At 45.7% G+C, this 17,235-nt stretch overlaps 1 protein-coding gene across 4 annotated transcripts in view; it reads right to left on the bottom strand.

The window, feature by feature from the left end:
- MAP3K9 (mitogen-activated protein kinase kinase kinase 9) overlaps window positions 1-17,235 on the bottom strand; it is a 77,206-nt gene that overhangs the window by 32,042 nt on the left and 27,929 nt on the right. For all 4 annotated transcript variants that reach the window (XM_074365318.1, XM_074365315.1, XM_074365316.1 and 1 more), the window contains exon 3: window positions 735-915. In XM_074365318.1, coding sequence (XP_074221419.1) covers window positions 735-915 — 181 coding nt within the window. The remainder of the gene's footprint in view (window positions 1-734; window positions 916-17,235) is intronic.

The following is a 17,235-nucleotide window of genomic DNA, read 5'->3' as shown; positions in this document are numbered from 1 at the left end:
GGTCTGTCTTTTGTATACCAAGGCGATGCTACTGCCTCACAGCCATGGGATGCGTCCTCTGTAGATGCCCATCCTCTCACCAGTGGGAACAGGATTTTCAGATGCATGTCCTCGGGACCTCTTGGGCTGACGTTTACTAGGGGGATGGTTGGTATAATCTTTGACTCTGCAGTTCTGGGTGCGTGCTTGAGCCCTATCTTTCCCATTTCTATATCAATGTTCAACAGATAAGATGGAGCCTTGACTAAAAGCTTACCTGGATAACTGGAAAGGGTAATTTCCAGCCCATCAAGAAAAAAAGAGACAGCACAAAGAATAATCATCAGCTGAAGCGCTTATAGGGAGAACAAGTCCAGCGGTAACAGCTACTGTTGCTAAGGAAGCCGGGGTGACCTTGGGGAAGGTCTCCAGGAGTGACTGGGTACCCTCCCTACCCTACAGGTCAGTACACGTTGCCCTTAGAACCCACTGGTCTCTCCTAGGGAGCAATCACTAACACAAAGGGGCCCACACAGAGGTGGTATCTGCCACAGCACTGGAGGAACTTGTGGTAGTTGAAGACATTAGAAACTGTCCTTTGACAATGTGGGAAAGAATGTAGATTGCTCTGAAGGGTCACGAAGACCTACTTGGGGTGCCTGGGATTCTGTGCAAACTCTGTACTCCAAGTCTTGAAGCATTTGCGCAGCCAAAATAGGGTTGAGGGACGCTGACCCTGCGCCTTTGGACCTTACCTCCACACGTCGCTGCCTTTGGAAAACATGGAGGCACGAATGACTTCGGGTGCCATCCAAGCATATGTCCCTGCCGCGCTCATCTTGGTGGTTCGGTGCCATTCCCGAGCCAGCCCAAAGTCGGTGATCTTGAGAATCTTGTTGCTGAGGTCTCCGTTCTCCACCTTCTGGAGGATCAATACTGGGCAAGGAAAGGAATACAGAAGAAACCAGAGTCTGCGTTAATCACAGGGAGACCACCAGACACAGAGCCCTCCTGCCATCCTCTCGTCCTCTCCTGCGGGCTCCACCCCATGGCAACCATGCATGGACAGAGGGAGCCATCATTCTCCAACACCCATGATGCACCCATCTCTGTGCCGAGTATTTTACAGGCATTATCTTGAACCCTCACAACCACTTTACAAGGTGGGTACCATCGCCATCCCTGTTTACAGATTTGGAAACGGAGATACAGTATCACGAAATACATCTTCCAAGGACACTCAACTAAGAAGCTGGACCCAAACCCAGGCAGTCTGACTCAGGAGTCTTCTGTTACCATGACGCCACGTGGCCCACTAGCACCCTGCGCAGGAAGAGCTGTGGCATCACAGCTGACTCTTCTGAGGAGCGGCTGCTGGGGCTTCCTGTCTTGCAGGCGCCCCTGGGCTCTAACCGCTCAGACCGCAGAGAATGGAGGTGCATGCTGGACTTGCACCAACAATGCCTGTGTCTGTTGGCAGTGTCTGGACAGTTTCCATGAACCTCTCCAAGTTACTTTATTTAAAGTTCCAAGAAAGCATGTCTTTGGGGCACAGAGATTTCCCCTTAATCCAGGAACTCGCTGCCACCTGTTGAGAATGGCTGACAGGCTGGGAGGTCACAGGGCACATGCACGTAGGTGCTCACACCATGTTCTGTGAACATGACCCGGGAAGGAGGAAGCAGCACACCAAACTCGTCTCACTCTGGGCCCTGAACCCTATGTTCCAGCGCCGAAGCTCTGCAGTGTGGGAGCCATCCTGGCTCTCCCAGGACAGCAGGTGAGGCAGCCACCTCGCCCACATGACGGTTCCAGCAATAAGGGTGCCCTGGTGGGAGCCAGTCTCCCTCAAAAGCGCAGAAATGCTCACTGACTACAGCGCTGTAAGCTAAGCCCAGGAACTCTGCCAGAGTGGGCAGCAAGCAAGCTCCCAGGACACATGGGAACCAAGCCTCCGTGCTCACAAGTCAGACGGTTCCAAAGGCCCTGTGCCGGCACATCCGCTCGTGGGCCAGACACTGAGCCACCTGAGATTCACAGCTGTGGACACAGGATTTCAGGGAAGGGAGGAAGGTTCTCTCCGCTGTGTAGGTCTAAATGGGGAGAGCGGGAGTGGGGAGGCGGATTTTAGGGCAAGAGCCTAAGGCAGGTCCCTCAAGTCACACAACTGTACTCTCCTCCTGCCCCCAGACCCCGCCCCAGCAAATATCCCCTGAACTGTTACATAACGAAAGGACCTAGGCCACAGACCTCTCTGTCCTACGTGCTTCCCAAAAAGCCAGCATAAAGAGGGACTGCAAGCAACTACAGGGCTGGAAGCAGAAAAGTGCCAGCTGCTCCCCAGATCCAGTGGACTAAGCCTGCTTCCTCCACACCCTCTCCCCACTCCGCCAACACCCCTCTGAATGGGCCCAGGCCTCTGAATGTTTGGGCAGATTAAAAACCAAAAAACCAAAAAACCAAAAAACCCAACTTTCTACATCTCATCTAATAACAAAAATCTTTCCAGATACTTCTGCGTCTCTCTCCCCTCCACTGCGGGCAGAGAACAGACTAAGACGCACTCAGACTGCCGGGGAAGTGGCGCCACAGGAACCCCCCATTCCCTCTGCAGCCGCGGCAACCATGCCGCCCTTAAACGGGAGATTCAGAGGGAGCCCTTCCCCTTACACCTCCAGTGGGGTTCAGCCCCGTCACCCCAGACCTGCAGGTGGCTGGGACAGGGTGCAGCGGGAAGAGGACAGCACTCTCACGTTGCTGTATGCATCCAGCCGAGCCTTCTCAGAGTCTCTGCTGGGAAGGGAAGGCAGAGAATTTTCTCTTAGAGGAAACTGGTATTTAGAAGTGGAATGGCAGGATGAAGATGATCTTTAAAATACATTAGTCTGTCAGATGGCTTAAGAGGGATGGCAGAAAGATGGAGGTGGGGCAAGAATCAGCCCAGGGCAGTCTGTCTAAATTGGAATGCCTTTAGACAGGGCAGGTCCAGCCCAGTTCTACCCAATCTCCACTACTCCCTGCTGCCTGGCAACCAGCTGATCTCATTCCAACAGGCTGGGCCCCTGAGGGTTTCTGAGTTAGAAATCCCTGGCCTAGGGGTCCTGCCCTGAGCAAAGAGGAGAGGGTGTAATCCTGGCAGCTAGTCATCCTGGCAGACAGCTACAGACAATGAGTCTCAAGAACAGTGTCCTGAAATACTGGTACCCTGGGTATCTCCCAAGGATGTATTACTATTAACAAGTGAAGCAACAAATTTTTTCAGAATTTTTCAATTGAGATGAAATTCACATAACACAGAATGAACCATTTTGAAGTGAACAAATCAACAGCACATAGCACTCACAGTGTTGTACAACCACCACCTCTATCTAGTGCCAAAACATCTTCATCACCCCCCAAAAGGAAACGCCACACCCATTAAGCAATTATTCCCCGTCCTCCCCCTCTTTCCAGCCTCTGGCAACCACCAGTTGGCTTTCTATCTCTACCGATTTACCTGTTCTGGGTATTTCATGTAAATGGAATCATACAGTATGTGTCACATCTGGTTATTTCACTCCGCACAGTGATTCCAAGGTTCATCCACACTGTTGCTCATACCAGTACTCTATTCCTTTTTGAGACTGAATGATAGTCCATGGTATGTATATACCACAATGTATTTTCCCCTCTATCCACTGACAGACATTTGAGTTGTTTCCACCCGTTGGTTATCGTGCATCTGCTGCTGTGAACACGTGTGCACATACATCTGTTTGAGTACCTGTTTTCAGTTCCCTAGGATGTACAACCTGGCAGTGGAATTACTAGGTTATACGGTAATTCTACGTTGAAATTTTTGAGGAATCACCAAACTATTTTCCACAGCAGCTGAACAGCTTTACATTCCAATTTCTCCATAACCTCACCATACTTATTTTCCTTTTTCTTCTTTTTTTCTTCTTCTTATAGACATTTTAGTAGATGTGAAGTGGTATCTTCCTGTAGACTTGATTTGCATTTCCCTAAAGACTATAGAGTTGAACATCTTTTCACTTGTTTGTTGGTCTTTGTATAAATCTCTGGAGTATGTCTGTCATCATTTTGCTGCCGAGTTATGAGTTCTTTCAAATATGTGATTTGCAAATATTTTCCCCTTTCTGTAGACTGTCTTTTTACTTACTCGATAATGGCCTTTGATGCACAAAAGTTTCTAATTTAGATGAAGTCCACTTTATTTTTCCTTTTGTTGCTCACACTTTTGATGTAATTTCAAAGAACTGCCAAATCCAAGTTCATGATGATTTGCCTCTGTTTTCTTCTAAGAGTATTATGGTTTCAGCTCTTATATTTAAGTCATTTTCCATTCTTAAATTTTGTATATCAAAATACGAGACAGGGGCCCAACATTATTCTTTTGCATGTGGATATCCAATTTGCCCTGTTTGTTAAAGGGGAAGGCTTTACTTTTTAAAACAGAATGGAGCACAGTTCCTTCCAGACATGTTCTCCAAGGTAGGAGAGAAAGGTTATATTCACAGTAGCTTGCTTATCTGTACCCACTGCCGTGAACCCATTCTAAGCTTCTACCACTAACAAAGAACTGCAGTGATAACAAACTATGATGATTTCCTTCTTAGAAAACTTAAGGATGTTGTATCAAAATCTGGGGAAGTCTATGAAAGTGTACTGTGTAGACCTCCCCTCTCATGTGGGGGTGAGGAGTGGAACAAATGCTGAAAAATAACAAACCCAAGTCAAGGGGGGCCTTGCCAGGATAAGAAGAACAGAGAGGAAAAGATGCATTTGAACTAAAAAGCTAATGATTAACCAGATATAGGGGCTTCAGTGGAGAAGGAAGATATCTCCTGCCTTTCAGACATGGGTGACAAGTAGAATGGTAGTGCCCCTGATGGAGAAGTTAAGAGACAAAGCCCATTCAAGGAAGCCAAGTTCAGTCTGGGATATAACAAAAGTCAGTAAGGAACAGGGAAAAAAAAGGGCAGACTATCTATAAATCCCAGGCAGGACATTTTCCATGTGAGCCTGGGCAAGTTTCATAAACTCTGCATCTCTATTCCCGTTTCTATAAAATGGGGATAAAATTGAAAGGTGATCCAATAATGAAGCACCCAGCACAGTGCCTGACACACAGACGGGCACTCAGGACATTACAGCTGTCATTACTACTATTATGATTAAGTATCTTGTACGTAAATGGAAACCATGGGGCTCTTGAGAACCCTGACAGTCCCTGACATATAATAATCATGTAGTAAATTTTTACTGTGTAAATAAATAGAATGGTTGATTAATTAATAATGAGAGCTGCCCATTACTGATCACTCACTACATGCAGGCATACCTCGTTTCATCACACTTCACTTTATTATGTTTTGCATATATTGCTTTTTTTTTTTTAATACAAATTGAAGGTTTGTGGCAACCTCGTATTGAGCAAGTCTATTGGTGCTATTTTTCTAACAGCGTTTGCTCACTTCCTGTCTCTGTGTCACATCTGGTAATTCTCTTTTTCATTATTATTATGTTTGTTATGGTGATCTGTGATCAGCGATCCTTGATGTTACTGTCATAGTTGTTTTGGGGGGCCACAAACCATGCCCATGTAAGACGGTGAACTCAACTGGTAAACGTGTGTGTTCTGACTGCTCTGCTGACCTGTTCTCTCTCCTTCTCCTTGGGCCTCCCTATCCCGAGACACAGTAATATTGGAATTAGGCCAATTAATAACCTTAAAATGGCCTCTAAGTGTTCGAGAGGAATTCTCTCACTTTAAATCAAAAGCTAGAAATGATCCATCTTAGTGAGGAAGGCATGTCAAAAGCAGAGACAGGCCAAAAGCTAGGCCTTTTGTACCTGTTAGCCAAGTTGTGAATGCAAAGGAAAAGTTCTTGAAGGAAATTAAAAGTGCTCCTCCAGTGAACACACAAACAATAAGGCAAAACAGCCTTACTGCTGATATGGAGAGTTTCAGTGCTCTGGATAGAAGATCAAACAGCCACAACATTCCCTTAAGCCAAAGCCTAATCCAGAGCGAGGCCCTACTCTTCAAATCTATGAAGGCTGAGAGAGGTGAGGGAGCTGCAGAAAAACACTCTGAAGCAAGCAGTGGTTGGTTCATGAGGTTTAAGGAAAGAAGTCATCTCCATCACATAAAAGTGCAAGGTGAGCTAGCAAGTTTTGATGTAGAAGCTGCAAGTTATCCAGAAGGTCTGGCTAAGATCATTCATGAAAGGGCTACAGTAAACAGATTTTCAGTATAGATGAAACAGCCTTCTATTGGAAGAAGATGCCTTCTATTGGAAGAAGATGCCACCTAGGACTTTCGTAGCTAGAGAGAAGTCAATGCCTCATTTTAAAGCTTCAAAAGGCAGGCTAATTCCTTCGTTACGGGCTAATGCAGCTGGTGACTTGAAGTTGAAGCCAGTGCTCATTTACCACCACCAAAATCCTAGGGCCCTTAGGAATAATGCTAAAGCTACTCTGCCTGTGCTCTCTAAACAGAATATATATATATATAATATATTTATATATATATATATATAAAGCCTGGATGACAACACATCTGTTTATAACATGGTTTACTGAATATTTAAAACCCACTGTTGAGATCTACTGCTCAGAAAAAAGATTGCTTTCAAAATATTACTGCTCATTGACAATGTACCTGGTCACCCAAGAGCTCTGATGGAGATGTGCAATGAGATGAATGTTGTTTTCATGTTTATAACACAACATCCATTCTGCAGACCAAGGAGCAGCTTCAACTTTCAAGTCTTACTATTTAAGAAATACATTTCTTAAGGCTGTAGCTACCATAGATAGTGACTTCTCTGATGAATCTGAGCAAAGTCAATTAAAAACCTTCTGGAAAGGCTTCACCATTCCAGATGCCATTAAGAACATCCAAAATGTTCAAAGTATCAATGTTAACAGGAGTCTAAAAGAAGTTGGCTCCGATCCTCATGGATGACTTTGCACAGTTCAAGACTTGAATGGAGGAGGCAACTACAGATGTGGTGGAAACAGCAACTAGAATTAGAAGTGGAGCCTAAGGACATGGGTAGACTGCTGTGGTCTCATGACACAACTTTAGCAAATGAAGAGTTGCTTCTTAATGGATGAGCAAAGAAAGTGGTTTCTGGAGACGGAATCTACTCCTGGCAAAGACTGTTGAAATGACAAAAGATTCAGAATGTTACATAAACTCAGTTGATAAAGCAGCTGGAGGGTTTGATAGGACTGATTCCAATTTCAAAGGAGTTCTACTGTGGGTAAAATGCTACCAAAAAGCACTGCATGCTACAGACAAATCGTCTGTGAAAAGAAACATCAATTGATGTGGCAAACTTCATGGTTGTCTTATTCTGAGAAATTGCCACAGTCACCCCAACTTTCAGCAACCGCCACCCTGATCAGTCAGCAACCATCAACACTGACGCAAAACCCTCCACCAGCAAAAATATTACAATTCACTGAAGGCTCAGATGATGGTTAGCTTTTTTTTTAATCCATAAAGAATATTTAAATTAAGATACATTGTTTTTTAAAATGCAACGCTATGGCACACTCAGTAGACTACGATGTAGTGAATACATAACTTTTATATGTACTAGGAAACAAACAAACTCATGTGACTTGCTTTCCTGGGATACTCACTTGATTGCAGTGGTCTGGAACCAAACCCGCAATATCTCTAAGGTACCTGCCTCAAGTGGCGTGATGCTCTTTACATGATGTAGATAAAGGGCTTCACATATATCACCTTAGTTAATTAATCTTTAAATCAACCCTATGAAGCAGGGAAGCAGGCATAATTATTTTCCCATTTCACCCAGGCTGAAGCAGACACAGAAAGGTTAAGTCCATCACTCAGTGAGGGATGGAGATGAGCTCCAAAGCCAGCCCTCTCTTGGCACACTGTGCCACCCAGAAGACAGAAAGGAACCCAGAAAGGAATCCTATACGTCTGTAAGGCTCAGCACCGGATCCCTAAAACTGTCAATAATTAACTAGTCTTCACTGCTCTCCATTCTTGTGACGAATTCCTTCAGCACCCAAAACTGGTACCACACAGTCTAACGTGATGTGTTTCTTTAAATCATTCTCAAGTGCTGCATGTATGTGTCTCATCATTTCCCTCCAGGATTCGAGCAGAGGACCAGGCTCTCTGAAAGAACTGACCCCGTCACCGGTCACTTATTTCACTGAAGGCATATCTGTGCATCTTCTCAGACTATCCACTTCCCCATCCTATTGTTGCCGGGGGTCAGGGGGCATCCCTCCAACGTTATGCACTCTTGAGGCACTAAGGGGAGCTGGGTGGGTACCAGACAAGACAGTGAGACTGGACGAAGAGGAAAACTTTAGCCAGGATTACTAGTGACCAACATAGCCTGCTGGTGTCAGGAGGGGCAGGGGGAACACAAGCTAGAGATTCTGCCCTTAAGGGCCCTCTACATGCTACATGGAAAGATACACAACAAAACTGAGTGTCAGGTCAGTTAAGGGCCCGTGTTTTACGCCAACAGTAAGATAATCATTTTTCCAAACCCCAGTAACCCCATCACACTATTTCTAGATCAGGACACCACCTATATATCATTTACTTAATTTTTTCTTTATTTATTTTGGGGGAAGGTAATTAGGTTTATTTATTTTAATGGAGGGACTGGGGATTGAACTCAGGACCCTGTGTATGCCTAAGCACACACTCTCCCACTGAGCTATACCCTCCCCCTTCATATTTTTCTTTAAATTGACTTTTAAAAAATTACAAGAAGAAATTTTATGTCATTCTTATAAATGGAAAAAACAAATATTCTCCTAATATTAGGTCACCTACACAAATAAATGGAACAAAAACAAAAATAAAGGTGTATTCAACTTCAGGAGATCCTGCTACTAGTCAAAGTTCTGAGTCTAAGGCTTGCCGCCTCTGCTGGAAAGAAAAGACTGGAAGTGCTAGGGAGGAAGACAGGCAGAGTAGCACCAAAGTGAATCTTGGTGCTCCATGAGTGCAGGGGGGTTGAATGACTTCCTGTGGGATTCAGTGTTATTTAACATGGACCACCTAAAAGGACCTCACGGCCATCCACTGCAAGGTCAGCAGAGGGAGAAATGAGTCAGGCCAGGATGGCCACAAAGGGCTTCGTGAGTCTGACTGAGTGTCATTCTGCTGGAGGCTAGGCTTGGCATAACCGAGGAGGCTCTGCCAGGTGTCCTAGTGGTAAATTTAGCTTTGCTTGATGATTTATCATCTTGAGATTTCTTATTTACTATTCATCTCCATTAGCACAAGGGGCTCTGATTTGCTAAATCACGTTGGTGCCCAGGCTTCCACATCCCCAGGCCTTCATTTGGTCCAAATGATTCCACATCATCTCTCCCAGATCAAGCAACAGGTCTAATTCTGTTCTGAGGGCTGTGTTTTGTGGGCTGTGTTTTGCTAGATTTAGTCTTTTTTTTTAAAGTTTACTGTCAAGTATATATACACACACAAGAGTGTTTAAAACGCATGTCTGATTAAAAACAAAAAAAAAAGATGAAACCCATGTGACCCCCCTCAGTCCCTTAGAAGCTCTATGCGCCCCTCCCCATCACATCCCTTGCCCTCTCCCCAGGCGTCTCACAATCTTGACTGCTGTTATTCATCCCTTTACTTCACTTTGTAACTTTACCACCTATGTAGACATCCCTAAAGCAAGATATCGTTTAGTTTTGAAAAAGTGGGTGACAAGCACAAGTGTAGCTGTGTAACAAATTAACAAATGTGGTGGCTTAAAACAACAGATACTTACTGTTTCCCAGATCTGAAGGCAAGAATTTGAGCCCAAAATCAAGCTGTCGGCCATGGCCATGCTACCTCCAAAGGCTGTAAGGAAGAGTCCTCCCTTGCTTCTTCCAGCTCCTGATGGTTGTTCCCTGGCTCAGGGCAGCATAACTCTAGTCTCTTCACTGGTCATCTGCCCTGTGTGTCTGTCTCTCGTCTTCCCATGGCATTCCCACCACTGTGTGTCTGTACCCAAATTTCCCTCTTCTTATAAAGACACCTGTCATTGAATGAGGATCAGTCCTCATCCCACAGGACCTCATCTTCACTTGAATACAAAGACCCTATTTCCAAATAAGGTCACAGTCACACGTTAGAACTTCAACGTATCATTTTTAGAGGACATAATTCTGCCCATAATACTGTGTAACAGTAAAAAAAAATGCCTTTTCTAGGTGAAGCCTCTCAAGGAAATGAGCTAAACACAGTGTCTGGTCATAGCCCCAGAGGGCTGACAAGGGGCCTTTCTAGGAAAGTCAGTAAGCAAGATCATATAGGAGTGCTTGAAAAACTGGACAGGTGACACAGCGGAGACATCTGGCAGCGGGGAACTGGGGGGAGAGGCGCAGATACTGGACATCCGTCAGGATATTGGTTGGGGGGTGGGCTCCCTATATTTTCTGTTTCTAAATTCACCTTGACCTACCTCTGGTCCTCAGGGTTGGCAAAAAAAAAAAAAAACCAATTCTGTCTATCTGGTCAACAGCACAAGGAGCTGCAACAGCATATGAGCAAGACAGCCGAGTACAGATAAGAATCCTGACCAGGCTCCCCCTGCTAGTCATTCACCAGGTTAAACAGATGGAACCCCGGGGCAGTAGGTGAGCTGGTGATGACAGCGCTGAGGTACACTACTGGATCTAAACTGCCCACCCTCGATGTCCGATGCTTGGCTGCTCTCCTGGGGGCTCCTCTCACACTCCTCCGGGGCCTCCCCTCACCCACCTCCTGTGTCCTGTACCCCACTTTCTCTCTTTGCGGCTTTCTCCTCTTACTTCGGTGATACACGTTTTCCAGCAGCTCCTTAGAAAGAATGCATGGAAGGTACTTTTTGTGTTGTTAGAAAATGTCTACTTTCCATCCCCATACTTGGCATAAAAATGACTGGAGATTTTCCTTCATCATTTTGACGGTATCATCCGTAAATTTCCTGCTTCCAGCATTGTCGTTAAGAAGCCCCAAACCATCTTGCTTCCGGATGCTCTGTGTGTGGGGTGTCTTTTTCTTTCGGGAAATTTTTAGTCTCTTCTTAATCCCGTGTTCTGAAATATCAGAGGGATGTGCCTTGGGTGGAAACTTAGTGAGGATTTTCAAATCTGAACACTCATGTTCTTCAGTCGTAGGGAATTTTCTTGAAGTATGTTACTGTTAATTTCCTCCCCCATGCTTCTCTGTTTTCTCTCTCTCCAGAACCTCTATCATTCAGGTATTAGGCTGTCTTTACTGGTCCTCCAATTGTATCTTTTCTCCTCTCCTTTTTCATCTTTGTTTCATTTTTATCTTCTTTCTGAGATGTCATCACTTTGTCTTCTAACCCTTCTACTGGGCTTCTCATTTCCCTAACACCATTTTAATTTCTAAGAGAGCTCTTTATCGTTCAATGAATTTTTTTTAATTGAATGGCAGGCGCAAACATAGTGGTGGAACAGCTGTTTTTGTAATACAGGTACAATATCCTTTCTTTTACCTGAGTGTATTACTAATGGTTCTTCTTAAATTTCTTTGTTGCCCCAGCTGCTTTTTTTATTTGTGCTTTGGTCTCTAATGCACTTTTGCTCCAAGTTAAAGTAATGCTTGACTTCATGATTAAGAACCAAATTGTGCTTATTTTTTAAAAAGGAAGTCCTATCTTTTAAAGGAACATACTAAAATATTTACCAAAAAAAAAAAAATTGCAAATTTCCTTCAAGAGAGCCAAGGGTGGGAAATGAGTGGGGTGACAGAAGCAACAAGATGAACCATGAGCTGGTCACTGTGGAAACTGGGTGAGTACTGGGGGTTCATTAGGCCATCCCTCCTTCCTGGTGTGTATGTTTTCCATAATAATAAGTCCGGGGCTGGGGTTAGGAGTGAGGGATCAAAAGCTGACAAGAACCTCTAAACACGTAAGAGGGAGAGCCAGGTAAGCCTAGACAAGAATGTCTGAGGTCATCCTCTTGAGCTGGTCAATCCCAGGGAACAGGACTCTTCAAAACTGTAGGAGCACAAAGGTCTGGCTGCCCGTGTGCTGGGAATCAAGTAGGGGAAGGGCTGCCGTGGTCTCAGAGTACAGGTTTCAGCATGTGAACAGATCTTTCATGCCTCCGTTTTAAAAATAAAGTCCCCATACCCATTCCCTGTTCTTGGTGTCCCCCAGTCCAGGAACTGTTTTCCCTTCCAAAAGGAAAGGCAGTTATTTCGTCTGGAGTGGAGGAGGAATGCATTTCACATAACTGGTCCTTGACCTTTTCATTTTACCCGCCCTTCATTCACTCCAGTCCCAGAGGTACCTGGCGCTGCCAGTTCCTAGACTTTAAAGGAATCTGTGATATAAATTGATTGGTTCTTTGCTTTCCCCACTGTCAGCTTAAAATCATCTTTCTCAAATGTCCAAAGTCAGTTAATGGCTCATCCACCTGTCTTCTAGCTTCCCAAACTCTGCTGCTGTCTCCTGTTCTGCTGGCTGTGTGAGTTCCTGTTGTTTTAGCTGGGTTTGCAGGGAGAGCACAAGCAGGTATAGTCATTGTATGTGTTCAATCTGCCATCCTAGCCCAGATCCTGCCTTTGGTTTTGTTTGTTTCTTGGGGGAGGAAGAAGGCAACTGGTATAGTCTGCAACCACAGGTATCCTGCAGGGGCTTCCAGCTTTCCCTGGCTTGGTTCTTCCATCTCTCCCAACATGCAAAACCTGTTCTCCTGCTTGCCCCTGAAAACTCAGAGTTCAACCACTGGATGTGTGCCACAGCATCCTCTCCCACCTGAACAGGAACAGTCTCTGAGCTGCAGCAAGGCAGAAAGGGAAAAGCTACCGACGAAGACCCAGAATGTCTGGGTGCTGGCTTCAGCGCTCGCTGTGTGATGTTCATCAGGCCCCCGGCTCGCACCTCTGACATTCTCAGAATCCGTAATTCCCTGAAAGCAGTGTTGGTCTTTCCTGGGGCCAGCCAAGCTCCACCACCCATCTGAACTGAAGAACAGCTACACTCAAGGGCAAAGAGGAGTTAGGCCAGATAATTCTACCCCAGAGAAAAGCTCCATTCATCAGACACAGCCAGACCTTGGGGCGCCTGAGTCAGCACTGGAGACATTTGCTTCCTGCAGCGCATTGTCTCCAGTGGAGGAAGGAAGCCCATCTCAGGCCCCAGCCCCACCCAGCAGCCCAGAGCACCAACGGGCCAAACATGACCACACAGCAGGCCCCCACGGTGCTGAATCAGCACGAGTCACGCAGAAAAGCATCGCTCATGGACCACTACCACGCAGTGAGGGCACAGCCCGCATCAAAACCCCAGCTTCTCCTGTCCCCTGGCCCTCAGCCCACTCTGTCCCTCCCAGGGTGGCCAAGAGAGGCCAGACAGACTTGCTTATTGAGGCAAATGATTCACCACCTAGACTGCTTGACTCTCCACCTCAGTAGAGGTGTGGTGCTGCCTGGAGACGGCAGAGAGGTGCTGGCAGCAGCGACGGCCCCAGCCGGGTTCAGCACTGTCAGCAGAGCTGCAGCAAGTTCACTGGCACAACTAGCAAACAAAACCGTGCTTCCTGACAAACATTCGGGCACAGGCAGCCAGAAATCCCTGTCGGAAGAACTACAGAAAGGGAGAGAGAACTGGGTCCTGGAGGACTTAGGATCCACCCCCTCTTGGTACAGGAGAGGAAACCAAAGTGAACGGATGTGTGTGATGCACTCCTGGCAGAGCCAGAGAACGCTCAGCACGATGAGTGACCTTTCCCTGTGACCCTGAGACAGCGCAAAGCTGAGCTGTAATGGCCTCCCTTTCCATGCCTGCACCCTGAAGAGGTCCAGCAGGTGCTCAGTAAATGTTTGTCTTGGATAAATGAATGAATATAAACCATTTGTAAGGGTTTCTGATTAAGTCAGTCAAGGCAGTGGTCCCCAAACACCTGTTTGAGGGCTGGCTATATTGGATTCACCAAAGAATCTAAAGCAATGATTCCTAATCTTTTCAAACATGTCTTTCAGCTTAAAAAAAAATTGTGATGATGGTAGATGTGCTTTTAGTGTGTGCTGATTAAGAAGAAAACAGTAACCAGAGCTAATGTGTAACGGGGGCCTTAGGTTAGAGTGGGCTGCGCGCCGAGCTAAGTGATTTACGTCCATAATCTTATTTCATTCTCTCAAAGTTCTGGAAGGCACATCAGATGCAGAGAGTGAAATTCAGAGAGGCTGGCCCACAGGCAAAAAGAAGCAGAGTCAGGACATAACCCAGGTCTGAATAAAGTCACAATGAGGGCTCCAAACCACCCTGCTGCATTAAACACCCCCAATGAAAGATGCTTTTAAATGAATTTGTATTTTATTAACACAATGGCACCTACGCACATGTGAAAAACCAAGATATGAATATTTACACTTTCTTCAATGCATTTAGATTCAAAGACATCTAGCAGTAGCCCCCTCCCCAGGGGTCTGCGGCCCACCCCTGGGAACTGCTGAGCTCAGTGCCACCACGGGAAGCCCGTTGTGCAGAAGGCAGCAGGTTACTGCCCCGGAGGAAAGGACTGACCTGTCTGCCATCATCTCACATCCAAGCAGGTGTCCCAAGGCCTCCAACCCCAGAGGAGCAGATGGGAGAGCATCTCCAAGGAAGGGTTAACAGAGAAGGACAGAGCCAGCAGCATTTGTGAGAACCAGAAAACAAACTGAAAACACAGCAGAAACGAATCGCTGCATTAGCAATCCTGGCAACGTGTCACAAAAGGACTAACAAGGGATTAATGAGGGGAAAAGAGCCTAAAATCTGTGACCCAGACTGCCGAGTCACCCTTCAGTGGTCGCTCTCCCCTCCTCCCACAGTAACAGTACCTTCCCTTTCAAATGGGCACCTGGCCACGGACAACATTAACCACATTTCTCAGGCTCCTTGTCCCAAGGAACAGCCAGGTGACAAGAAAACATCATGGGGCTGCCTTCTGTAACCTGCCTTAAAAGATGTCAGCTCAGGGTCTTTGGCCCTTCTTCATCCCTTCCTACACTGTGCTGCCTAGAACATGAATGTGATGGCTGGAGATCTAGCTACCATCTTGGGCCAAGAGGAGAAGATCACACCCAAAAGCTGGCAGAGCTGTGCACGGGAAGCAGGGCAGGGCTCATGGAGCAGAGATGCCATGCCAACCTTGGACTGTCTCCCATCAGGCTTTTACATACAAAAGAAACAGACTTCTTTCAGCCAGTTATTCTGGGTGTCTGTTTCTCATTGTTAATCTAACTAATACAAAGTTCAGTTCCACTACTACAAAATCTCTTTATAGTGAAACAGAAATAGACACATTAAAATTGAAAATTTAAACCAAAAGCCACATTTCAGGCAATAAAATCTCCATTTGATATAACCAAAGACTTGGACGGTCTCTCCAAGCTGCTATAAAATGAATCAACTTGAAATGTGTTTCTTTCAGCTGCATGATTTTGTTTTGTTTTTTTTTTTAAGTAGAATGTCATGTTCTATAATAAGTGTTGACTTAAATCCATCCCCCAAAAAGCCCACATGTATAGAGCGCCCATATGCATTGTGCTAAGTACAGGGTGTTCAAATATAAATTAAACCAGTACCTCCCCTCAAGAAGATCACTAGCCAGGAGGAAGATTCAGGAGTAAGAAAGGATAGAGCAGGGGAGCTTTGTTTTTTTATATGATTTTTTATATAATTTGGCTTCTTAAACTAGATTCTGTACATGTGTTACTTTAAAATTATATATTGAAAAGATGTGGTAGGCAATTTAATAATACACGTGACTATATTATAATAAAATATTAGTCTACAAAAATACATAGTTTGATCATATTTCTTTTTGTTAAGAACATGTTGTCTATCTATCTATCACATAGAAAATCTCCTGAGGGATGCTTTGCTAAAGGTAAATGCTAACAGTAGTTGTCTCTGGGTTGAGGGGAAGGTGTTGACAGGCAGAACCCTCCTGCACCAGGTCTGACACCACTTGAGAAGTTGTGAGTTTTGCTTTGGGCCATGCAGGCTGAACCCTGCAAATTCAATACCACAATCTTCTTTACGTCGCAGCCCCCTAGATGGTGTATCTAGGCAAACCGTCGGTGAGGTCAGTGGGAGAGCTGGGAAGAGAACGCTTAAATGTTCAAAAGTGTGAAAATAAGAACTAACAAAGCAGAGAAATCCTAAGATTTTGAAGTTCTGCTATCACCACTGGACCTTCATCCTCAAGACTGTGTGTATCTTGTGCTGAGCAGTAGCAGGCAGGCCCAATAGGTTGTTTAGCAGAGCCCAAAACAAAACGTTCTCAGCAAGGAGGGTATAGCTCAAGTGGTAGAGCGCATGCTTAGCACGCATGAGGTCCTGGGTTCAATCCCCAGTACCTCCTCTAAGAATAAATTAGACCTAACTACCTCCCCTCACCAAAAAAGTTAATAAAATAAATAAAGTTTATTTAAACAAACAAACGAAAAAAGTTCTTGCTCCAGGATCTCCACTTGGACTTACAGAATCCTCTCCGGTCAGCCTTTGAGTGACTAGGCTGTAAGAACTATGAAACACACCTGGCTGACCCACCTCTACCTTCCCACCCCTCTCCAGGCCCTCTCCAGGGGTGCTGGCCTGGTGCCTATCTCACCATTCCTTTCACAGGGGAATGTTCCGTTCCTGTCCCCACCCACCAAGTCACCATCCACGTCTCTTTCTCCTTTTCTATAATGTGTGCCCTACCCAGTGATTCATCTCCAGACCAGCAGAAAGGCCCTCCAGAGAGTGGTAAGAAAGGCCAAGGCTCATGTCTCAGAAACACAAAGAATAAGTACCAACTCTGAAACTCTGGACCCGAGCTGCACCATCCACCAACCACTGTCCACCAACACTGAAGCATTACTCACTGCTCATTCACCCCAGGAAGGACCATTTTTCACATTAAAAAATGGACAGAAAGGTTATTTCAGAGAGGAAGATTCTCCTTGTTCCTTCACAGTCTAGGGGTCAGAAAGTCTCCCCCTATATGACCAACCTGGTGCTATTCAAAGTAGTCAGGGGACATCGGGTAGAGTTCTGACGTCCATGGAGCAGCCCCTCACTGGAGGGTCAGAGGCCCCAGCAAGTCGACTCTTGAGATGCTGGGCTTGACTTCAGACCATAGGGTCCGACCCTGACTAACTGCAGTGTCCACGCTCCTCTCCGGGAAGGAGGCACCAACCAGCACGGGCGGAAAGGGAAGAGAGGTCAGCTAAGGCCGCTCAAACACTAG

The sequence above is a fragment of the Camelus bactrianus genome, chromosome 6 (assembly GCF_048773025.1).
Source record: "Camelus bactrianus isolate YW-2024 breed Bactrian camel chromosome 6, ASM4877302v1, whole genome shotgun sequence".
Taxonomy (NCBI): domain Eukaryota; kingdom Metazoa; phylum Chordata; class Mammalia; order Artiodactyla; family Camelidae; genus Camelus; species Camelus bactrianus.
Note: the sequence above shows the minus strand (reverse complement) of the source record. Positions and strands in the feature narration are given on the sequence as shown.